Source organism: Schistocerca americana, chromosome 2 (genome assembly GCF_021461395.2).
Source record: "Schistocerca americana isolate TAMUIC-IGC-003095 chromosome 2, iqSchAmer2.1, whole genome shotgun sequence".
Classification (NCBI taxonomy): Eukaryota; Metazoa; Arthropoda; class Insecta; order Orthoptera; family Acrididae; genus Schistocerca; species Schistocerca americana.
In genome coordinates, this window is record NC_060120.1 from 1,087,603,379 (window position 1) to 1,087,628,864 (window position 25,486).

At 46.3% G+C, this 25,486-nt stretch overlaps 2 protein-coding genes across 2 annotated transcripts in view; both read left to right on the forward strand.

Annotated features, from left to right (window-relative positions):
• The window catches only part of LOC124596493 (caskin-2), a 967,843-nt gene that overhangs the window by 308,313 nt on the left and 634,044 nt on the right, over positions 1–25,486 (forward strand). The window lies entirely within an intron of this gene.
• LOC124594687 lies at positions 6,246–6,650 on the forward strand. The gene has a single exon (XM_047133053.1). It carries the CDS (start codon positions 6,246–6,248, stop codon positions 6,648–6,650), a length of 405 nt encoding a protein of 134 aa, XP_046989009.1.

The window sequence follows — 25,486 nt, forward strand, 5'->3', positions numbered from 1 at the left end:
CTTTCACATCATACTTACGTAAGAAAAAAAACGACGATTTCAGTATGAAAGCCAATAATAAAGTAGCATCAATATAATTAAAAGTAATCCGGCTATATGTAGAGAGTATGTCAGTAAATCGCTCTAACATTAATAAAGTTAATAATAGTAGTACTAGTACAACTGCTGCTGCTCTGCCGCTGCAATAAGAGTAATATAATAATAATAATAATAATAATAATAATAATAATTATTATTATTATTATTATTATTATTATATTGGCAGACACAAAAGGTTCTCATGGGTGTACAAAGGTCACTTCTGACATAGCGTGTTCTGAGGGAAAGAAATTGTGATAGTCTGCTCCACCTGACATTACTGGGAATGAACACATTTGTGCTTCAGTAGATATCTCATTAGCTGTCTTCTGAAGCTGCATATGATTTTCCTTTTTGTGACACGTTGAGGGAAGTCATTCCAGAGTCGAGTTCGTGCTACTGAAAAGAACTTGGACAAAGGGCTGAAAGATGGGGTGGGAGTGAAAGGATTGTGCTCTGATAGTAAGAGGTGTTTCTGCTGTGCTGTTCGGACAAGAGTGTTAACGGCGGTGAGAGAGCTGAGGGGCGGTGTTCGTTGATAGGACAGTACAGAAGACACGGGGTACGGAAGTATCTGGCCTGCCTGCGGGCACCCAGGACGGCAGCATGTGAGACGGTGGATTGTGGTCGAGCAGCCGATACGGCGAAAGCAGGCGTTCCTCACGAGTCCAGCCACCCAGAGTTTTCCTGAGGAAGGCCTTGCAGCATAACATCGCTGTAATCAGTAATTGGAATTATAAGCGTTTGGACGAGTTCCTTTTTTGGGGCTGTACGCGGATCAGTGACGAATTGAGGAATGTGCGCAGATGGTCGCGGGTAGGCAGCCAATCGGCAGCTGCAGTTGTCAGCCCGCGGTTGGCTGGCGAGCACATGTCGTTTGGCGAACTGTCCGCAAGTAAGTTACGCAGAGTGGTGGCAACAGCAGCAGCTACCAGCAGCCAGGTCTCGCATCAGACACCAAGTGTGGAGGGAAGGACGCGCGCACTGCACGTCGTTTCGGCAGACTTGTGTGTAATATATGTCCCACAGTGAGTATCTCAACAGTAAACAGCTTCTTAACGTAAAACGTTTTCCTTTGTTTCAGGTACGTCTCTCTTTCGCGCTGGGCCTGTACCGTGTAAGTGAGTAAGATATTGCGCTACTGCTTCAGTTATATGTGTCTAACTTGTCCTTTTTATAAATCTCGTATAGTGTCTAGAGCGACGCGTACACATTCGGTTTTCTTCCGTTGCGGGACGTCAGACTGCAGTAGCCGCAGATCCTCTGCTGCGTTCTAGAGGGGAGGAACAGGGGGGGGGGGGGGGGATTGTTAGTCCCCCCCCTCCCTACTGTCCAACTACCACCACTGAAATATAAATTGGTCCTCCCACTTCTAATGTGCCCCACATGCGTAAGATTTTAATAACTATACATATGTGTGATACAAAATATTTTAATACGTACAATAATAATTATTTGTTTGCATTAGTGCTTACGACTTCGCTTTAGAATAACTCATACGAAACTGTAATTAAAAAGATTAACGATTTCGCACAATATCAGACAACTGTAACAGTAGCAAACTCCCACAACTTTGGCAGCGTCAGTGTTTCCGGGTGACTGTGCCCGGGCGATCGTGTAAGTGGAGGTGATGTTCATTGTTTCGGCCTTTTGTGCTTCCGTTCGGGAATTTTTTATTTTCTTAGTGTGGCGTCTTTCTGTGTTCTGTAATCACCTTGTTGGGGTTTGCCGGTTCTGCCCGCCCTCTCCGAAGTGTGTCGCATTAGTTGTTGGCATCAGCTGCGATCAGTGCGTGAATGAACAGGCGCCTTTTCCCCCTCTCGAATGGTTTTTGGAGCCGCTCGGGCAAGTCGCAAGCGCACAAGCCCTCGCAGGAACAGCTGCAGTCAGTCGTGTTTGCAGAATGCATCGCCGGCTTACTTCTCTGGCCGGCCGGTTTGATAGGAAAATGGTCTGTGTGTATGTGGGGGGGGGGGGGGGGGGGGGCGGAGGGGGTGAAGCCACTTGGCGGCAGGCGAAGGCAGCCGTGTTTCCCTACGACCAGCCACTTACCCACCCCTTCCCCCCGTCGCCACTCAGCCGATGTCTTGTAACCACTGGAGGTACACGGTGGAAATGATGGAGAACGAACCAGCCGACAAGTGTCGACTCTTTTAATGCCAACATTCTGTGTCTGTTGTTTCGACATTTGCTGGTGACTCGGTAAGTGCCTGCAAGAGAATGTCCTCGCAGAGAACGTAGAAAATTTTGTGCTGTATATTAATTCCAAGTACTTTGCCGATAATTCACAGAAAACAAAATACAGGTTGATTCGGCCATGGTGTTGCAAAGTTTCAGGGATTATATGTAAGTTCGAGGTCAGGGACGCTGGTCCGGAAACGGCCGAGTCGAAAGTTACGAGCGAAATTTGTTCTGACACCTCTGACAGTGGAATGGGAGTACCGCTACCGTTGCTGCAGGGTAGGTAACTTTCAGATGTACTCGTAGTATGGACCGAAACAAGAAATGCGTACCTTAACAGCAGTAGGGATCGATTAATCTTCGATACCGTGAAACAAATCATTTATACTGCAAACTTCTTGTTTTCCATATTTTGAGATGAAAACAAGTCCAATAAGTATGGACTTTGAAATGCGTACCTCGTGAGCTAAAAGCACTATATCAGTACGAGAGGTGTCTTTCACAGTAGCGAAGATGAGTAAGGGCCAACACCTCTTAAGGTATACATTTTAGAGCACTTGTTCATCTTCGTTACTGTGAAAGACACCTCTCAAACTGATAAAGTGCCAGGAGCCTTCGAGGTACGCATTGCAGAGTCCGTACTGGACTTTTTTTCTCGTTTTGGTTGAGCCTCTGAAAGTTGACTACCCTGCAGTTCTAGCAACAAAAATACCGAGTACACGTATTCCAGTGTCGGACGTGTCAGAATGGTTTTCGCTTGTAACTTTCGACCCGGTCGTTTCCGAACGAGGATTCCTTAACTCAAAGTGGTTCACTCACCCTTCTCCGTAATCTCTGAGAGCATATAACGTCATCACGGAATCACAGTGTACTACAGTTACCTCAGTAACGGTTTCTAAACATGGAAGTAACGAATAGCAACGACCGCTAACAGTTTAGAAATCGTTCAACTGCCTGTAGTTTTGCCAGTCTGAAGATTAATGTAGAAACGGAGTAGTTTGAAAACGTCGGGCGGAAGTGGCTGCGAATGGCCGTCACAGTCACTACACACACTTCGGTTTTGGTTTACTTTAGTGAAAAAACACCGCATCGGGTTTCGAATTCGAGCATTCGTCGTCTTCGTACGGCTCGCATGCTGCGGTACGGCAGTTTAAGTCTTCACGGTAACGCGTCGGCAAACCAATTTACCATTAGGCAACTGGGCAACGCACTCACCTCGATTGTGCTGCACCGAAGGTGGATTTGGGCGCCCTGCACAAGTGGAACTTTTCGCCCCCCCCCCCCCCCCCCCCTGCCGCGAGGCAGCTATTTCGCCCACAGGACGGTAGGTAGCCTTTGGGAGGGAGCGAGTAAAACCCGCACAGGGACTGCCGACGTTGTTCTGTCTCCCGGTAGACGCCGCAGATAATTAGAAGGGGTTTCCCGTGGCCGGAATTGGCCCGACAGCGAGGCAGATCTCCCGATGACGTTGGTCGAAAGCGAGATATAGCAAGTGACAGTTATGCGACGCCGAGCGGACCGGGCTGGGCGGTAGTAGGCGGCGATGGACGGGGCTGCGGAATGCGGCCTCAGGCTGCCGCCACGGCTAACGCTCTCTCCCTCTCTCTCACTCTCTCCCTCTCTCTCTCCCTCTCTCTCTGTCTTTCTCTCTCTCTCTCTCTCCCTTGAGCCGACCTGCTCAGTCGCAGACATTCCCACGCCACAACACTGCATTCGACAGCGTGCTACGTAGCGCCAAACGGGTACGCAATCAGTGCGGCGTCGATTTCTTCGTCACACTGTAAAGAGGCGATGCCATATCGGAATGGTGCTTGGTAAAGATAAAGTGAAAGTACTTGGCCTGTTTTTTTTCTGTTAGAACTTGCAAATTATGAAAGCGTGCTGCCTTAACTTATCAACCTCTTCGGAGGTACCAGCCATGTGCCGTTTTTTGGGGTACGACTTCTTATAATAAAACGTCGGGACGTCGACACTTAAAAATGCTGGTGTACGTGTAAGCGCAGAGGTCTTGGACGGGATCAGAAACCTTCGTGGAGGCTTCACCCATCCGTAGTCTTGTAGAGGTGAAAATTTAATTTGACAGGAACTCTGAATTTATGGGTACAAATGAGATAACTTTGATGACATTTGTGATTATGCAAATTCGGTGTATTTGAAAGCGCACTGTCCAGGCATAAAATTTTAACTCCTTATTATTCATGAAATCTTTGTTTGTGTGTTTCAGTATGTTATCACTAAGATGTTGTGTGTAAGGGAATGGAATACTTTTAAAGATGTCTTTTAACTGTGTTAATCACCTTTCTATGCACAGACAATGCCAGTTGTTCGCGATTTTCTCCGCGCATATTCCTAGTGACGTGAACGCAGCTTTTGTGTGGTCGACGCCATTTGAAACGGACCACTGCAGCTGGAAAGCGCTGCGGTCGCACATGACGTGACTACATCGACACGCTGAAAACCACGTCCACGTATGCAATTCAGTCTCGTCTGAGCACAATCTTATGAGCGTTTTCTCGTTTTGGTCATTATGAAAAGTAGTTTACTTCTCTTCTACTAGCCTTAGGCCGGTGTAACACTGTCATATTTATTCCACAAATAAATGTGATCAAATATTCGTCAAATTTCTTTGAGAACGATCTTTGACGTGGCGCTGAAAGGTGGTCTTACACTCTCGTCATATTTTTTATCAAATTTCAAGATGGTGGACAACAGTTTGTTATTATGCGCTGCAGCTGCTACTAGCACAATTGCATTGTGTGTGCATTTGGGAGAAAAGCGGCGAAAAAAATGGAAACGTACTTGGATGAAGCCGTAGGTATTACGCCGAGATAGTAGAAGCATTCAGCAAATTTGTTGCGAGAGCTGCAAGTGGAGGACGTCAAGTCTTACACATAAATTACTACGAATGGATGAGTGTGTATTTCACTATTTGGTCACTTAAATAGCTTCTCATATTACAAAACAGAATACTCTCTTGAGAAATGGTATATGTGCAGAAGACAGGCAAAAGGTTACTCTGCGATTTCTTGATACAGGAGACAACTACTCAAGTTTCTACGCGGCTCTCGAGTATCACAGTGCACACGAACCAAAATAACTCCAGATATGTGTGAAGCGAATTATTAAGCACTGAAGGAGGAATATGTGAAGGTAAACAAATGTTACGTACACTACATCAGGAATAAAATCTATTTTTATGTTTGAATAATTCAGTTAATGGAATCAGTGTTCCAACAGCTACAAAATTAGTGAAAAGTACGAAACAGCTGAAGCGCTTTCTAACTTGCATCCAAAGTTCAAAAATAGACAAAGTAGAATGGAAAGTTAAGAAAGAATTTTTTATTTCAGTCGAACGGGTAATTGAAAAGATGAAAAATGGGAAGGCAGTTGGCCCCGTTGAGGTATGGAAGTGTCTCGGTAAAAAGGGAATTGAGCTCCTTTGGGATTTAATGAAGAAGATTTGGCGACAGGAGGAGAAGCCAGACGAGTGGAGAACCAGTGCACAGATCCCAATATTTAAGGGGAAATGTGATGTGCAGGACTGCAGTAACTATAGAGGTATTAAACTGATGGCACACACAATGAAAGAATTATAGAAGCAATATTACGCAAGGAGACTGTGGTGTGTGAAGAGCAGTTTGGGTTCATACCTGGAAGAGGAACGACTGATGCAGTACATGCTTTAAGACGGCTAGTGGAAAGACACGGGGAGCTACAAGCCGATCTACATTTAGCTTTCATTGATTTGGAGAAAGCATATGACAGAGTCCCGAGGGACGAAATATGGAGAAGCATGAGAAAGCAGTGCGTGCCAGAGAAGTGTGTGAGGTTAGTGATGATGACTGGGTGTTGTGCGATGTCCTTAGGTTAGTTAGGTTAATGTAGTTCTAAGTTCTAGGGGACTGGTGACCTCAGATGTTAAGTCCCATAGTGCTCAGAGCCGTTTGACGCATTTGAGGTTAGTGAAGGAAATGTGTAGAGGAGCAATGACACAGGTGAGAAGTAGTGTGGGCATGACAAAGGAGTTTCTAGTAAAAGTAGGGTTACATGACGGGTCTGCACTTAGCCCCTACCTCTTTGACCTGGTTATGGATGTGCTGGTGAAAGATGTGAAGAAGGAAGCGCCGTGGAATATGATGTTTGCGGATGATGTGGTTCTTCGTGAACAGAGCATCGACAGACTTGAGGAAAAGCTGGAGGATTGGAGGAAGGCACTAGAAGAAAGAGGGACGAAAATTAGCAGGACAAAGTCAGAATATTTAGCACTGAAGGATGTGCAGATGAGGTCTTGCAAGATCCAGGATGATGAGCTGAAATCGGTCTGCAAATTTAAATACCTGGGGTTGTACATACAGAGGGATGGAGGACTGGAAAGCAAGATACAACACTGAATAAAGTGCGGTTGGAACAACTTTAGGAAAATGAGTAGAGTGTTGTGTGACAAGAAGGTGAGCACTGGGTTGAAAGGGAAAGTGTACAAGTCGGTGGTAAGACCTGCTATGATATACGGGGCAGACACATGGCCAATCATAGTAGCCCAGGAAAGGGAAGTGGTGGAAATGAGGGTGCTGAGGTGGATGTGTGGGGTAACAAGGAAGGACAGGATCATAAATGAATTTGTTAGAGGAGCTGTGAAAGTGGGACCCATGGGGAAAAAGATGCAAGAGAGCAGACTAAGGTAGTATGGACACTTACAGAGAAAAGGGGAAGAGTATATCGGGGACAGAGTTGAAGATATAAAGATTGAAGGAGCGAGAAGGAGAGGAAGACCGAAGATGAGGTGGAAGGATAAGATATCCGGGGACCTAAGGGAGAAAGTATGGAAGAAGGAAGAGGCAATGGATTGAGTACTATGGACGAGAAGGATCCAGAAGAGCAACGCCGACCCTACGTGACGTGGGACAGGGCGACGATAAAGAAGAAAGAAGAAGAAGAATTGCGTCACTTCATCCTTGCTGAAAAGCTGCCTGGATGTTTCTAGATCTTGAGGTCGATGACTGTAGCAGTGATCGTGGCTATGCATTCGCCTACCGTATATTCCACCTGTCAATTGAGACACAATTAATAGCGTGAAATGTGCCCGGTTGCTCGGGGAAGCGGTGGGGCGTCCCTAGTCGAAGCGCAAGATTATTAAAAAAGAAGAGTCGAAGGAAATCTACGACGAGACGGCGAGGCCCTAGATTTATCATATTTATTTGACGACAAGCGAGATTTGACAAAGTTCCGTATTACACCATAAAATTTATTTGACATAAATATTTGAGATATCAACTCTGACAAAGAAATATGATAGCGTAATATCGGCCTTAACAGAAATTCTCAGTAGCCTTCTCCAGAAATAGCGCTCGTATCTGCACTTCTGTGAGAGCGACTTTGTGACGCCATAGGCAACGAAAATTTGCCAGTGGTTAGTAGGCTGGCTGGGGCAGGCAGCGGTGAAGCCTGCCGGCAGGGGGCGCTCTTGCTGCCCTCGTCCTTTTGCCGTGCGTCCTTTTCTTTTTATCGGTTATTACCTGTGACTGCTAGTTTCGGCATTTGCCCCATTTTCAGACACTCGGAGTGCATGCCAGCAATCTAATTTCAAAGAAGCTGCACCGTCACACACATGGACCGATGGAGATCTCGCAGAAAAACTTGTGTGACAGCTACGCAGAGTGGCCGCCGCTCTTCACGTTGCTCCGTACAAGAGGAGGCTGACCGCGTGCAAACCGAGTTGACTGCCGTCCCGCCGGCACCTCTCCTCTTACGCATACGTCGATTTCGCGTGACATTATGCTCTCTTCCGCACAGACGATCGGGCGCAAACGACAGTGGACAACTACGTTATTGCATCGGTAGCTTCTTATGCGGACTATATAGGGCAGCCAGCATACCTTCCTACACAAAACCGGCAATTCGTTAGAGTGCGCGAGTGCTCTAACAAATGACTGTGAAAAAGCTGCACGCAGAATCTCGGTTCGGGAGGGTGTCTGTGCTCGGTTGCTACGTTCCTGAAAAATGAGTAAGAGCCGCCATACTTGCACCGGACACTACGAGAGGGAGAGCGGTGCGTGCGACGGCGAATCGCGCAGCGCTGCGGACGCACCGGGAGGCGCGTTTTCGGCCGCCGCGGTCGGTCGCCGCCGGGGCCACTGGCGTACGGAGCTCCGGCCTGCGTCTGCGCGCCACGGCAGCGCGTACGTGGACCGTTTCTGCAGCTGACGGGGTTCGAGCGAGGGCGTGCAGTGGGCCTGCAGGAGGCGGGGTGGGCGTACCGCAGAATCGCGCAACGCGTGGCGTGCGAGGTCCCCACAGTGCACCGATGAAGTCGCCAGCGGTCAGCAGGAGGTGCACGTGCCCACAGACCCGGGTCCGGACAGCGGCCGAGACTGTCGCGTCCTACCGACTACCGACACTTCACAACAACCTAGGGGCGCCGTTGCTCGAGGGGTATCATCGAGAACCGTTCGCAACCGTATCCGCGAAGCAGGGCCCCGGTCCCGCCTACCGTTAGGGCGCCTTCTGCTCGGGCCGCAGCATCGTTCGACACACCTCCGCTGGTGTCACGATAGGCGTTTGTGGAAGGACGAATGGAGACGTGTCGTCCTCGGTGATGAGAGTCGCTTCTGCCTAGGTCACAATGATGGTCGTACGCGTGTGTGGCGTCGTGCAGGTGAGCGCCAGAATCGAGCGTGTGTACCACGGAGGCACAAAGGGCCAAAACCCGGCATCGTGGTGTGGGGAGCAATATCCTACACTGGCCGTATTCCTCAGGTAATCGTCGAGAGAACATTGAACAGTGAACGGTACATTCAAATCGCCATTCCACCCATCATGCTACCGCTCGTCCACCGGCAAGTGATGTGCTTTTCCAGCAGGACAGTGCGCGTCCGCGTGTGTCCCGTGCCACCCGACGTGCTCTCGAAGGTGTACGTCAGCCACCCCGGCCAGCACGGTCCCCACTGAGCACGTCTGGGGCCGGACGAAACATCATCTTGCGCGGTCTGCACGTCCGGCAACGGAGGCACCAGGTGGAAACTGCCGAGGCGGGCCATTCCTAAGGCTTCATTCGGCACCTCTACGATCGTTTCCGAGGCGGAATTTCAGCCTGCAGTGCTCCAAAAGGAGGCTACACACGGCGCATGCGATGACAGTGTGCGCGCTCTGATGGCTGCGCTCACGTGCGTACGGCGCTGCCTGTGAGATCGTGCGTCGCGTGCGTCTGTCCTCAAGAGTGTGTCAGTAAAATTTCCCCCTGCTGGGGCGGCGAATACGTGCTGTTCGTCTTCCATTTTCCAAGAATGTGTTTGACCTAGGAGCACGGGGTAAAAGGTTTTTGGCTTAGCAGGACCAGCGGCCATTTGCATTGCCATACTGTACCTACGTTACAATGTATCGAGCAAGGTTTGACGTGGGACCGCAGTTGCCATCCACGCAAATTTTGCGAATTGATTAACAACATTTGCATACGATTTTAACTGGGCTGAATTTAATACTCAACTATTGCACCATTTGTACGTGCACTGTTCGGATTTTACGTACTAAAACAGTCACCCTCAAATAACTCTGGACTGGAGCGAGACTGATGGTTCAGATTTGATCCGCCGATGTATCGGATCTTGGTCCGAGATAAGTTTTAACCGTTTGAAAAAATCTTGCTTCGTTCGGATTTTACGTGCGAAAAGCACGTTTTTTCTGGGAAGCCTTTCAAGCGCCCCACTTCTATACTTTAAACTCGTACGAATCGGTTTAAACTTTGCACGAACGTATATAAATGGATAAAGTCAAAACCAAGTTTTTTACCCAATAATCTGTATCCGTTGTCGGGATACTGTGGTTTAAAGTCGAGTTAAATGTAGAACGTAAAATTAATTTTTACGTGAAATCATTACGCGGAAACGGTTTAAACTAAACCAGATCAATAAAAAAATGCATTCTGACGATAATATTGAAAACTAGCTTTCAAGAATCTAGCTCCATCCAAAAAAGGCTCTTGTTTTTTTATTTTTATATTCGCGCCACTTCCGCGTTTCAAACTTGTGCGAATCGGTTCAAATTTTGTAAGAAGGTACACAAACACATATAATTAATGGTCGTCGTATTGTTTTGTGAAAGCTTTATCCGTTACCACAATACAAGCAACATGGTTCGAAAGACAATAAAAAATCCTATACCAGGTGAGTCGCCACCCGAGTCACCCCAATTCTACATCGGTCGCCAATCTGTTGTTGTTGTTGTCAGTGCGGTCTTCAGTCCGAAGACTTTTTGATACAGCTCTACGTGCTACTTTAGTCTGTGCCAGCCTCTTCATCTCCGAATAACTACTGCAACCTACACGCTTTTGAATCTGCTTATTGTATTCATCTCCTGGTCTCCCTCTACCGTTTTTACCCATCACACTTCCCTCCAGTACTAAATTTATGATCCCTTGATATCTCAGAATGTGACCAATCAAACCGATTCTTTATTTTGGGCGAGCTGTGCCAAAAATTTCTTGTCTCATTATGTGATCTACTCATCTGATACTCAAATTCTTCTGTACCTAACACTATATTTCGAAAGCTTCTATTCTCTTTTTGTATGAACTGTTTATTGCCCATATCTAACTTCCATACATGGCTACACACCAGACAATTATTTTCAGAAAAGAATTCCTAACACTTGAATTTATATTTCTCTTCTTCAGAAATGCTTTTCTTGCCATAGCTAGTTTGCATTTTATATCCTCTCTACGTCGACCATCATCAGTTATTTTGATGGCTAAATAGCAAAACTCATCTACTTCTTTTGAATGTCCAGTTTTCTAATCTACTTTCCTTAGCTTCACCTGCTTTAATTCGGCTACGTTCCATTACCCTTGTTTTGCTTTTGTTCGTATTCACCTTATAGCGTCCATCGCGTTTAACTGATCTTCCATGTCCTTTGCTGTCTCTGACAGAATTGCAATGTCATCAGCGAACCTGCAGGATTTTATTTGGTTTTGTTCACAGCTTGTTCAATGTGCAGATTGAATAGCATCGGGGATAGGCTACAACACTGTCTCACTCCCTTTTCAACCAATGCTTCCCTTTCATGTCCCTCGATTCTTATAACTGCGGTCTGTTTTCTGTACAAGTTGAAGCCTTTCGCTCCTTGTGTTTCACCCCTGCTACCTTCACAATTTCAAAGAGTGTATTCCAGTCAACACAGTCGAAAGCTTTCTCTAAAACCACAAATCCTTCCCTTAACGTATCCTCTAAGGTATGTCGCAGGTTCAGTATTACCTCACGTGTTCCAGCATTTCTACGAAATCCAAACTGATCTTTCCCGAGGTCGGCTTGTACCAAATTTTCCATTCTTCTTTAAGGAATTCGTGTTAGTATTTTGCAACCATGACTTATTAAACTGATAGTTCGGTAGTTTCCACATCTGTCAGCGACTGCTTTCTTTGGAATTGAAATTATTACATTCTTCTTGAAGTCTGAGTGTATTACGCGTGTCTCATACATCTTGCGCACCAGGTGGAACAGTTTTGTCATGGAGTCTGACGGAAACTCGTCTATTTCCGGGGTCTTGTCTCGACCTAGATCTTCCAGAGCTCTGTCAAGTTCTTCTTGCAGTATCGTATTTCCCATCTCATTATCATCTACCTCCTCTTGCATTTCTGTAATATGAATCTCAAGTATATCTCCTCTGTATACACCCTCTGTCCACTCCTTCCACCTTTCACCTTCTGTGCTTAGGACTGATTTTACATTAAGCTTTGATATTCATACAGCTGTTTCTCTTTCCTCAAAGGTCTCTTTATTTTCCCTGTAGGCAGTACCTATCTTTCCCCTATTGAAATATGCTGCTAAATCCTTACATTTGTCCTCTAGCCATTCGTGCTTATCCATTTTGCACTTCCTGTCAATCTCATTTTTAAATGTTTGTATTCCCTTTCGTCTGCTTCATTTGCTCCTTTTTTATATTTTCTCCTTTCATCAATTAAATTCAGTATATCTTGTGTTATCCAAGGATTTCTGCTAGATCTTGTCATTTTACCTACTTGATCCTCTGCTGCCTTCATTATTTCCTCTCTACCCATTCGTCTTCTGCTGTATTCCTCTCCCCTGTTCTATTCAACCATTGTCTAATGCTATCTCTAAAACTCTCAGCAATCCCTGGTTTTTCTTAACTTATCCTGGTCCTACCTCCTCAATTTTCCTACCTTTTTCCAATTTCTTCTGTTTTAATCGTCAGTGCCAAACAATAAATTGTGGTCGGAGTCTATATCTGCCCATGCACATGTCTTACAATTTAAAACCTGTTTCCTAAATATCTGTCTTACCATTCTATAATCAATTCGATACCTTTCAGTGCTTCCAGGCGTCTTCCACGTATACAGCCTTCTTTTATGATTCTTAAACCAAGTGTTACGATGTTTAATTTGTTCTATTTCTTTCTATTCCTTTTCCTATCATCGAATTCTGGTCCCCCATCACAATTAAATTTTCGTCTCCTTTAACTATGTGAATGATCCTTGGCGGTCTAATGTGAAAAGTTATGGTGGAGTAAAAGTTGGGAACCACAATAAAAGGTGGTCCTATCGTCGCACAAAAAAGGCGAATGTGTCCTGGACAGAGTTGGAGATGTAAAAGAAGGGAAGTAGCTTTTCGACGTATCTGGCAGCTTCAGAAACATTCAGATCAAAACACCTGGACATATTCGCGTTCTTTTACTAGTTAGTTTCAGTACTCATCTCACGCAATATGATGCATATCATGTAAAGTAACACGATACGTACACTCAGGTAAGAGCGCGGAATGGCAACTGCAGCTAGACGCACAAATCTCTCAGGCGTTATAACGCGGTGGCCGACGGCGTTCACCTGACGATCGAGAGCAGCGGCGCTAGCGTACAGTTGTCTGTGCTAGTAGACAAGCGCGAAATAACCGCAGAAGTCAATGAGGGATGTACGACGAACGTATCGGTTAGGAAAAACGCGGCGGAATTTGGCGTTAATGGGCTATGGCAGCTGACGACCGACGCGGGGTCTTCCTGGGTTCGTGATCGTATCGGCTGGATCCTAGACGAGTGGAAAATCGTGACCTGGTCAGATGAGTCGCGATTTCAACTGGTAAGAGCTGATGGTAGGGCTCGAGCGTGGCCTACACCCCAAGAAGTCATGAACCCAAGTTGAGAACAATGCACTGTGCAAAAAATGGTTCAAATGGCTCTGAGCACTATGGGACTCAACTGCTAAGGTCATCAGTCCCCTAGAACTTAGAACTACTTAAACCCAACCAACCTAAGGACATCACACACATCCATGGCCGAGGCAGGATTCGAACCTGCGACCGTAGCGGTCGCGCGGTTCCAGACTGTAGCGCTTAGAACCGGTCGGCCACTCCGGCCGGCATGGCACTGTGCAAGCCGTAATGGTACGAGCTGTGTTTACATGGAATGGACTGGGTTCTCTGATTACGTTTGTCTACTTGGAGACCATTCGTGGGCCTCATGTCCCCAAAAAACAATTGAGCTTTTATGAATGACAATGCGCCATGACACTGGGTCACAGTTGTTCGCGACTGGTTTGATGAACATTCTACATCTACATCTACATCTACATCCATACTCCGCAAGCCACCGGACGGTGTGTGGCGGAGGGTACCCTGAGTACCTCTATCGGTTCTACCTTCTATATTCCCGGGTTCGATTCCCGGCGGGGTCAGGGATTTTCTCTGCCTCGCGATAACTGGGTGTTGTGTGATGTCCTTAGGTTAGTTATGTTTAAGTAGTTCTAAGTTCTGATGACCATAGATGTTAAGTCCCATAGTGCTCAGAGCCATTTGAACCATTTTTCTACCTTCTATTCCAGTCTCGTACTGTTCGTGGAAAGAAAGATTGTCGGTATGCCACTGTGTGGGCTCTAATCGCTCTGATTTTATCCTCCTGGTCTCTTCGCGAGTTATACGTAGGAGGGAGCAATATACTGCTTGACTCCTCGATGAAGGTGTGTTCTCGAAACTTCAACAAAAGCCCGTACCGAGCTACTGAGCGTCTCTCTTGGAGAGTCTTCCACTGGAGTTTATCTATCATTTCCGTAACGTTTTCGCTGATCCTGTAACGAAGCGTGCTGCTCTCCGTTGGATCTTCTCTATCTCCTCTATCAACCCTATCTGGTACGGATCCCACACTGCTGAGCAGTATTCAAGCGGTAGCCGAACAAGCGTACTGTAACCTACTTCCTTTGTTTTCGGATTGCATTTCCTTAGGATTCTTCCAATGAATCTCAGTCTGGCATCTGCTTTACCGACGATCAACTTTATATGATCATTCCATTTTATATCACTCCTAATGCGTACTCCCAGATAATTTATGGAATTAACTGCTTCCAGTTGCTGACCTGCTATTTTGTAGCCAAATGTTAAGGGATGTTTCTTTCTATGTATTCACAGCACATTACACTTGTCTACATTGAGATTCAATTGCCATTCCCTGCACCATGCGTCAATTCGCTGCAGATACTCCTGCATTTCAGTACAATTTTCCATTGTTACAACCTCTCGAGATACCAGAGCATCATCCGCAAAAAGTCTCAGTGAACTTTCGATGTGATCCACAAGGTAATTTATGTATATTGTGAATAGCAACGGTCCTACGACCCTCCCTTGAGGCACACATCCTGGACAATTTGAGCGAATGATGTAGCCGTGCAGATCGCCTGACATGAGTCCCATCGAACAATTACGGGGCATAATCGAGAGGTTCAAATGGTTCAAATGGCTCCGAGCACTATGGGACTCAACTGCTGTGGTCATCAGTCCCCTAGAACTTAGAACTACGTAAACCTAACCAACCTAAGGAAATCACACACACCCATGCCCGAGGCAGGATTCGAACCTGCGACCGTAGCAGCAGCGCTAATCGAGAGGTCAGCTGACAAAAAAAATGCTGCACCGGGAACACTTTCGCCATTATGGACGGCTATAGAGGCAAAATGGCTCAATATTTCTGCATGGTACCTGCGACGACTTGTTGAGCGGACGCGACATGGAGGTGCTGGTCTAGGCCGGGCCGCGTGCTGTCTTGGATCCACTCACTACCTGAGGGCCGAAAGAACAAGTAAACACGCGTGTTCGTGCTGGCAGCTGCAGCAGAAAGTATCCATTAGTGGAGGCGCATTTGCAATACCAAGTAAACATTCTAAACTTTAATGTCGTCTTGCTCGCAGTGACATTATGTAGCGTGTTAATTTACTTGTCACGATGCATTGTATTACACGACATTATATTACTAACACTAACAAGTAAAAAAGCGCGAATTATTCAAGTTATTTCGATTCAAATTTGTTTGATGTAGCAAGTAGTCGGAAAGATGGTTACCTTCTTTTATATCCCTTACTCTGTTCGGGGACGTACTTGCCGTTTTTGTGCTGCGATAGGAGCATTTTTCATTCGGTGTTACTACTGTACGAAATATATGAACAGTATTTTGGTTACTTTTCATTTCTTAATATAACTGAATACAATTCTGGTATCATCAAACCATCAATGATGTTGTCCTCTGTTTTTAACACTTGTGAAGGAAAGGGAGATGGGAAATCATGGAGAAAAACGCGTTTGACGCTCTGCCTATGGAAAGATTGCGGGGGGGGGGGGGGGGGGGTAGTGCAATTTGAAGATGCACAAAACAGGAACTGGAGCGACAGGAAGAGGCGTATAAACGTACCAGTGCAAAAATGCTCCTGTCGCAACACTAAAAATGCGAATATGTTCCAATTTATTTACAAGAGACTGACTGAAAAGAGGGTACCAGCTACGTCATGGTACCTTCCCGAGCACCTTAAAAATTTTCGCTTGCGAACGTGTTCGCGCTCTGACTTGGGTAGTGCCCGTGCCAGCAGGTCGCTCACACCCATTGCCTGCCAGCCGCAGCCACAGTCCCTACAGTCTCCTCTGAGCGCCCCTCCCTCCCTCCCTCCCTCTTACTGCTGGTGTATCACCCATTCCTTCCTACTGCTGCTGTCTCTTCTCACTGTCAATATGTCTCTCTTCCTTGTTGCCACGTGTCCCCCATTATCACTGGCTCTTACCCGCTTTCCTCCACTGGCACTGCCTCCTAGAGCTGTCAGCTACGGTCCTTTGCCACTATTTCTCTCACACTGCCATGGTGGCCTTCGTGCTTTCTATAATACCGCCACCGTCCGCCATCTCCCAGTATTTATTACTTTTCCGTCTCTTCACCACTGTCGCTATCTTCTTGACCCTCAGAATAAAAATGCGCAAATATGTCTGCTTGCCAGAATGTTTGGGAAAGTGCTCAGGAAGGCAGAACGACGCAGCTGGTACACTACTTTTCAGTCAGAGTCTTTTAAATAAACAAGAACATATTCGCCTTTTTTATGCTCTGATGGGAGCATTTTCCGATGGTTTCCTTCTTTTCCCTCTGCAGCAGGGCATGTAACTCACGAAAATAAATGTATTGATTAGTAAAAATTTAGATGATTTACTTATGTGAAACTGAAATAACGCAAAAGTAATTTTACACCTCAGACTGGATTTTACGTACAAAAAAAATTTGCATGTGTTTAGTACTACAACATGGGGCTCCCAGATGAAAACGGACACACTTTACACCATATTTCTTCGTACTGCGTCACTTAATAAATTACGTTTTCGCCTCACGCTCCATTTTACGTGTGAACCTCTGTATCCCCAAAACGGATAAAGATACGAAGAAAATTTTCAAGTCTGTTCGAGATCGGGATCTTAGAAAAACACCATGAAACTTACAGCCATTTTGAATACCAAGTTTTTGGGGTGTTTTTCGATAACGTATAAAGTTTTTTCAAAACGTGGAGACGGTTGTTCTACACAAATGCGTAGAGAATGTACTGTTAAAATTTGAGCACACTGCTGTTATTTATTATTCAAAATTTCGCTTCACGCCGGACTGGACGTGTGTATTTTAGGTGTAGAAGTAGTATAACTTTGAACCTCTGTATCTCGGAAGCGGATTGAGATATCGAGAAATTTTTCAAGGCTGTTCGACATTTGAATCTTAGGAATATGGAGTAAAAATTTAACCATTTGCTGTGCAGGGCTGTATTGGAAACCTCGGCTCGGTTTTGTCCCGCTCGTGACGGCGAAAAATACTAAAAAAGAAAAATCCCTTTTCGCTGAGTTTTCCGACGAGTCGGCCATCGACTAATCGTGTCTCCATAAGGCCCATCAAGCCCACCGTAAACGACATCTAATGCAACAACAAGCAGCCGATTTGCTCCATTTGCCTAAGTGGAAGGAAGTGTCTATTATTCGTAATTTGACCCAGTAGTGTAGGACCACCCTTCTGTTGTGTGTACGAATGGTCCCTAGCCCAATAGCTATCCAAAAATCTTCACACTACCTTTTTATCCCCAATATATCCCGAGATATGAGCGCTGGAAAATCCCGTTTGTATGTGCTATGTTTTGGAACATAACAGGAACGCATGTTGTCGCATACGTACCGATATACCACCACACCATGGGGTGATGGGGGGGGGGGGTTGGGGTGGAAGGTGGCAAGGAAGGACAAAGGTAACCGGCTTGACTTTACGGTGGGACTAATGGATCTGCTGGAGCGGCATCGAGGTGCCATTGTAATTGACTAAACGCTATGCAGTTCTTAAGTGGAAAGTTGTGAACATCATCATGAAATGGTTTTGGCATGCGAGGTGCTGGTAAAATGTGATTTTAGACGAAAAGGAGAGTTTTATGAAAGTCGTGTTCGGAAACACGGCGACAGGTGATGACTGAGTTTCTTAATTGTCGTACCCGCTTTGATCTGTACGATCATAAAAAACAATTACCGGTAGGAAATTGTGAGGGATGTTTGTAAACACCTCTCAGTCGCTTTTCTAATGCTGTCAAATGCTAGAAACAGCAGAATGGCAAGATGTAGAGAGAGAGACACAAAAAGCACGACACTTTAACATGCCTGATACGGCGTAGGAAACACTTTGGCATTCAAAACAACGTTCACTCGTGTCAGAATGGATAAACACGGATTTTGCATAGTTTTCGAGAGAATCTCATACTGCTCTCCCTGCAAAATAATGCCAAGTTGAGGTAACGGTAACTGAGGTGGGTACTGATGACGCGCCCTTCTGTGGACCACAAAGGCTCACTACTATTGGGGTGTGGTTGCTGTAGCGCCAGAGCAGATGCGACAACTTCTCGCTGTGCTCGCAAAAGCAGCAGTCCTGCGCGGACGCGGGCCCCTTCATCTTCGAACACACAATCACAGTTGGGGAACAGACATTCCGCCGTGGGCCTGGCCGCCGAAATGGTCACACCATTTTTGGCAGTAACGCGACTTGCAGAGTAACCGTGGGGCCAAATCACCACCGAACCCACGCCACGTGTGACTCTTGGGTACGCAAACTTGGCAAGACATCGGATACAACGAGAGACGATACTGACCCGACCAGACAACATTTCTCCGCTGCTCCGCAGCACAGCCCGTGTTTTATGGCATCGGCACCACGTTCTCCTGTGACGGACACTGCTGAGTGCTTCTGGAATTCCAGCTCCCTTGCAGTTCCTTGTTTTGGTGCTGAAAGGGTTCTCAAGTGTAACACTCAGTTCTGCAGTCACTTTTGCAGCTATCGTCCTTTCATTTTTCGTCACAGTTTTCTTCAATCTCAGTCCGTCACGATGACCCAACATACACTTCCGTTCAAAAAATGGTTCAAATGGCTCAGCACTATGGGACTCAACTGCTGAGGTCATCAGTCCCCTAGAACTTAGAACTATTTAAACCTAACTAACCTAAGGACATCACACACACCCGTGCCCGAGGCAGGATTCGAACCTGCGACCGTAGCAGCAGCGCGGCTCCGGACTGGAGCGCGTAGAACCGCACGGCCACCGCGGCCGGCTACACTTCCGTGCGAGCTGTGACTTAGCGGACGACGTGTTTCCGCTCTCCCTGTGTGCGGCGCGTCCACTTCGGCTGCGGGAGCATCACAGCTGAGAGCAGCAACAGATTCCCAACGGTCGAGCGCGTGTGGACTCCCAGCGTACTGAGGGCACTCCACAGGCGCCGTTCGTTGCCACCTCTGGCTGGCACCGCTACTTTGTTCGAGCGCGCGTTTCTCGCTGCGTTTGCATATTTTTGTCCAAACCCTTGACGCGGCGCCTGTATGTAATTACAGTTTTCACAACTGTTCGCCAGTACGTGTGCTCACAGCCAGTTAGCTACTAGAGTCCTCACGAAACAACGCACGTCGCTCTGTGTGCCAACAGCAAGCCGTATAGCCTTCTGCAAACAGTAGTTGAACACGTAACATTTTCAATATTTTCTCAAAGTCTGTGACTTGACTGGTAAAAGAAAGTCGTGTTTGAACACTGTCCCGTTGAATAGCTATTTTCAGCAAACGACACTCGCGCCAGCGGCGAGTACTTTGTCTCCTAGTAGCACTAAGATTTTTGAAACGACAGGTTCGATTCCATGGCGGAACAACTGTGCCCAGCGACTGTGTTCATTTCAAGTAGTAAAGGGTGCAGCGAGCAGTCGCAATTCGTACCTAGATTTCGGTCGCTGTGTAGCCGCCTCCAGTCCAGAAATGTAAGTTAAACTTAAAACATCAAAAACACTTGTATGTGCACATAGTCCTAGCTGGACTATTCGTGTCAGAGCATGAGTTCGCACCGAGGGCTCAGTATTCGATCTACTCATCTGTTTATTTATTTCATTTATTTAAACTGATCAGATTACATCTTACATCGGATCATGGTTTCACGCATACACTACCTCTTTTTTACATGATTTTTTAGTGATAATGATAATGACAATAATTACATTAATGATAGTGGCAGTTGTAAAAAGAATTTATAGGTGTACAAAATAGATGTTTTCTGAAATAGCGAGTTCTGCGGAAACGAAATCGAAAAGACTACATCAGCTAAGAATACTTGGAAAAAAGGAAGATTTCGTTGTAAAGAAGGATTTGTCTCGGTAACCAGTGCGTACAGGGAAAATGGTAATTCTTATTCTTGCTTTAGTAGACGTGTCATTAACTGCCTTCTGAAGCTGAAGATGTTATTCAGTCCTCTAATATAATCCGGGAGGTTATTGTGGGACACAAACGATTTCGCTCTGATGGGAAGGGGTATTTCTGCTGTGGTGTTCAGACAAGAGCGTCATTGTCGAAGAGAGATGTCAGGGACAGTGTTCTTTGGCAAGACGGAAAAAAAAGGTGTGGGAGTCTGTGTGTCTGTGTGCATGCAGCCAGGATAACTATGCATGAAATGTGATCAAAGAGTCGAACGTCAGAGGTACACAGACAGTCGCAGGCACCGAGAGCTTTCCAGCGGAAGGCCCAGCAGGGAAACGTCGCTTTAATCGATAACTGAAAGCGTAAACTTTCTTTTTCGGGTCATTTATATTTGCAGGGCATAAGGAGACGCTGAGGCCTTCTTGCACATTGCAGTTTCGTGCTCCGTCCAATTTAGATTTTCTTTGACTATTACTCCTAGACACGTTGTTGAAGGAGAGATGATGATATTTGTCCCATTAGGGTTAAAGATGGTAGGGATTCCCGATATTTCGAGCTAATGAGCCTAGAAAGACCAACGATCACTGCTTAGGTGTTGTATGGATTGCGCTTTAACGCTACATCCTTCGCCAATTTCCACAGTGCGTACACTTCGGTACTGAGATTCTCGACAGATGTGTCTTCATGTTTTTTTTTTTTTTTTTTTTTTTTTTTTTTTTTTTTTTTTTTTCAGTTAAATACGACTTGTATCAGCTTACATGTGGTATTCGCAGAATGGCAAAACAATGACTCATCATTTAAGTACAATGAAAAGAGTATAGGACACAATACCGAACCCTTGGGGACACCTAATACGACCTTTCTCCGTTGTGACTTTATAATGCTGGTCAGGCGTCAGGTATGAGCGAAATAATGCCACTGCACTTGGCGAGAGCTTTAGACTGGCAAGTTTGTCGAGCAAAATTTCGAAACCGACAGTGTCACAGGCTTTGTAGAAGCCTAAGAAATATGCGATAGTTGCCCACTGTGCATCCATGACAAGCTTCAGCTAACCCGATATCTTTATTAAGGCAGATGTCGTGCTGCGATTTTCACGGAACCCTGGTTAGTAGTCGCCTAGTAGGTTGTTTGTCGTTAGCTGGTTGTGGGCTGTATACTCCGAGGCCTCAGACGCTGCAGGAAGACTGGAAATACGGGTGCCGCGGCAGGTGGTAGCGTAGGGCGCCAATAATACGCGTCATCACTTGCATATTGCAGGTGCTATACTTTAGACCCCCAGGAATTAACCAAAGAGTCTCCGTTTCGTTTGTGTTTCAGTTGTGGTTGTAGAAAATTTAAAGTACCGGTTCAGTTCCTTCGGCTGAGACAATGGATTCGGCTGCAGCTTCTACTTTCGTATACCACAGGCGCGCGGGTTTTACCACAGGACAGCAGGTCTATTTCTGTCAGCGGTTAATGTATGGGCAAGCCTCAGTATAGCACTTCTCTGAACCTGGCTGTTTCTGTTCGGCTTCTGCTTGTATGTAATACGATTGTCAGGTGTGGGGGGGCTGTTTGTATTCCCGAGGCGCAGCATCTTTGAGATTCGTGAGCTGTTTTAGTCCTTCAGTTAGGCAAGGTGCAGGTTTCCTTCTCAATTTTCGAGGCCTGTCAAAGAGGTCACAGTTCTTAGTAATAGACGGAAAGTCATCGAGTGAAACAGAAGTAATATCCGGTGTTCCCCAAGGAAGTGTTGTAGGCTCCCTGTTGTTCCTGATCTATATTAACGGCATAGGAGACAATCTGAGCAGCCGTCTCAGATTGCTTGCAGATGATACTGTCATTTACTGTCTTGTAAAGTCATCAGATGAATAAAACGACTTGCAAAGTGATTTAAATAAGATATCTGTATGGTGAGAAAAGTGGCAATTGACCCTTAATAAAGAGAAGTGTGAAGTTATTCACATGAGTACTAAAAGAAATCAGCTAAATTTCGATTACGCGATAAGTCACACAAATCAGAAGGCTGTAAATTCAACTAAATACTGAGGGATTAAGATTACAAATAACCTAAATTAGAAAGATCACATAGATAATATTGTGGGTACAGCAAACCAAACACTGCGGTTCTTTGGCAGAACCCTTAAAAGGTGCAACAGGTCTACTAAAAAGACTGCTTACACCACGCATTAGATAGGACTGACGGATGACAGCGAAAAAGTACAAAGAAGGGCAGCTCGTTTTGTACTGTCGCGAAATAGGGGAGATAGTGTCACAGACATGATACGTGAATTGGAGTGGCAATCATTAAAACAAAGGCGTTTTTCGTTGCGACGTGATCTTCTCATGAAATTTCAATCACCAGTTTTCTCCTCCGATTGCGAAAACATTCTGTCGGCACCCACCTACATAGGGAGGAATGATCATCACGACAAAATAAGAGAAATCAGGGCTCGCACAGAAAAATTTAAGTGCTCGTTTTTCCCGCGTGCCGTTCGAGAGTGGAACGGTAGAGAGACAGCTTGAAGGTGGTTAATTGAACCCTCTGCCAGGCACTTTATTGTGAATAGCAGAGTAATCACGTAGATGTAGATGTGGATGCTTTAGGGGAGCGTATTTGTCATCTAGTTGAGTAATTTTGTTAGTAACTCCACGAATTTTTTGTTTATGTCCCAGAAGGGAATAGAAGATTCCCCCATAGTCTTTCTTAGGCCTCAGATGCCAGTTCAGATCAATTAATGCATTTGAAGTCTCGGTATGTAGTCAGCTGCAGTTTCTGTCTGGAACTTTCTAGCGAGTAGGTCATGAAAATTACACTCCTGGAAATTGAAATAAGAACATCGTGAATTCATTGTCCCAGGAAGGGGAAACTTTATTGACACATTCCTGGGGTCAGATACATCACATGATCACACTGACAGAACCACAGGCACATAGACACAGGCAACAGAGCATGCACAATGTCGGCACTAGTACAGTGTATATCCACCTTTCGCAGCAATGCAGGCTGCTATTCTCCCATGGAGATGATCGTAGAGATGCTGGATGTAGTCCTGTGGAATGGCTTGCCATGCCATTTCCACCTGGCGCCTCAGTTGGACCAGCGTTCGTGCTGGACGTGCAGACCGCGTGAGACGACGCTTCATCCAGTCCCAAACATGCTCAATGGGGGACAGATCCGGAGATCTTGCTGGCCAGGGTAGTTGACTTACACCTTCTAGAGCACGTTGGGTGGCACGGGATACATGCGGACGTGCATTGTCCTGTTGGAACAGCAAGTTCCCTTGCCGGTCTAGGAATGGTAGAACGATGGGTTCGATGACGGTTTGGATGTACCGTGCACTATTCAGTGTCCCCTCGACGATCACCAGTGGTGTACGGCCAGTGTAGGAGATCGCTCCCCACACCATGATGCCGGGTGTTGGCCCTGTGTGCCTCGGTCGTATGCAGTCCTGATTGTGGCGCTCACCTGCACGGCGCCAAACACGCATACGACCATCATTGGCACCAAGGCAGAAGCGACTCGCTGAAGACGACACGTCTCCATTCGTCCCTCCATTCACGCCTGTCGCGACACCACTGGAGGCGGGCTGCACGATGTTGGGGCGTGAGCGGAAGACGGCCTAACGGTGTGCGGGACCGTAGCCCAGCTTCACGGAGACGGTTGCGAATGGTCCTCGCCGATACCCCAGGAGCAACAGTGTCCCTAATTTGCTGGGAAGTGGCGGTGCGGTCCCCTACGGCACTGCGTAGGATCCTACGGTCTTGGCGTGCATCCGTGCGTCGCTGCGGTCCGGTCCCAGGTCGACGGGCACGTGCACCTTCTGCCGACCATTGGCGACAACATCGATGTACTGTGGAGACCTCACGCCCCACGTGTTGAGCAATTCGGCGGTACGTCCACCCGGCCTCCCGCATGCCCACTATACGCCCTCGCTCAAAGTCCGTCAACTGCACATACGGTTCACTCCACGCTGTCGCGGCATGCTACCAGTGTTAAAGACTGCGATGGAGCTCCGTATGCCACGGCAAACTGGCTGACACTGACGGCGGCGGTGCACAAATGCTGCGCAGCTAGCGCCATTCGACGGCCAACACCGCGGTTCCTGGTGTGTCCGCTGTGCCGTGCGTGTGATCATTGCTTGTACAGCCCTCTCGCAGTGTCCGGAGCAAGTATGGTGGGTCTGACACACCGGTGTCAATGTGTTCTTTTTTCCATTTCCAGGAGTGTATGTCATAGATGGACATGTCAGGTTCAGGTATTTGAGAGTACAAAGTGCTGTGTTTGTGGGTTTCGTTGCAAATATGTGAATGAGAGTGTGACTAGTGTTCGAGTGGTTGATACGAGCAAGCTGAAGTAACGACACGTTTGAAGAAGAAAGAATCCGATGATATTTCACATTGTAAGAAGTCTTGTATAGGAAATTGATGTTAGTGCCGCCAGCTATGCTTGTAATACTCTTCGAAGCATGCAGTCCCATCTACCTTAGAAGGTTTGTAGAGAATGCTTTCTGTTAAGGGATTTCAGCTCTACGATCATACATTCCGCTCGATTGTCTTCATTATTGTTGGATGTGTGTAGCGCGGCAGGTGACAAATCAGGGAATGTGAACTCCCCTCTTACACCCCCTCGTCGGTGAGTGAGAAGTGTGGGCTCTGTCGTAGGTTTTTGAGTAGTTTGTTACGGTGTGGGATTTGCTTGAGTAGTGTGTTTACATTTTGCGGCGTGCACTGCAGCTGTAGCGGTAATAAAGCTAAGTACTGACAAACTTAGTTGTGCACTGCTATGCAGTTATTAAATTTAATAGTTTTCAGCGGTGTTTCGTGCCGTTTGTGGCGAAATAACGATTTAATAAACTTTTGAAAATGTTCGCTCGCTGTGTTTTTTGGAGTTTGCTGTGCGTTGAAATCGTTTAGTAAATTTGGTGCTTTAGTTTCCAACTGGCGTTTCTTATTCTTTCAGTAAAATTTCCATTCAGTGTTTTAACGTCGTTTAGTGTTCCAGTGGCCGTTTGAATTTTTTGGTTTCAGCTAATAATTTTGCGAAGTTTTGTTGGTATTAGCTGTGGTGTAGTAGTATTAATACAAGTAGTTGCTTTCCTGGTAGATAGAGAATTTCGAGACCGCTATTGTTAGTTCCACAAATAGTTTTACTGGTGTAACTGAACTTTGGTAACGTAGACGTATAGTTTGTTTCAATAACTGTAAAATTTTTCCATGAGTGAGAAGCGTGGGCTCTGTCGTAGGTTTGTGAGTAGTGGGTTAC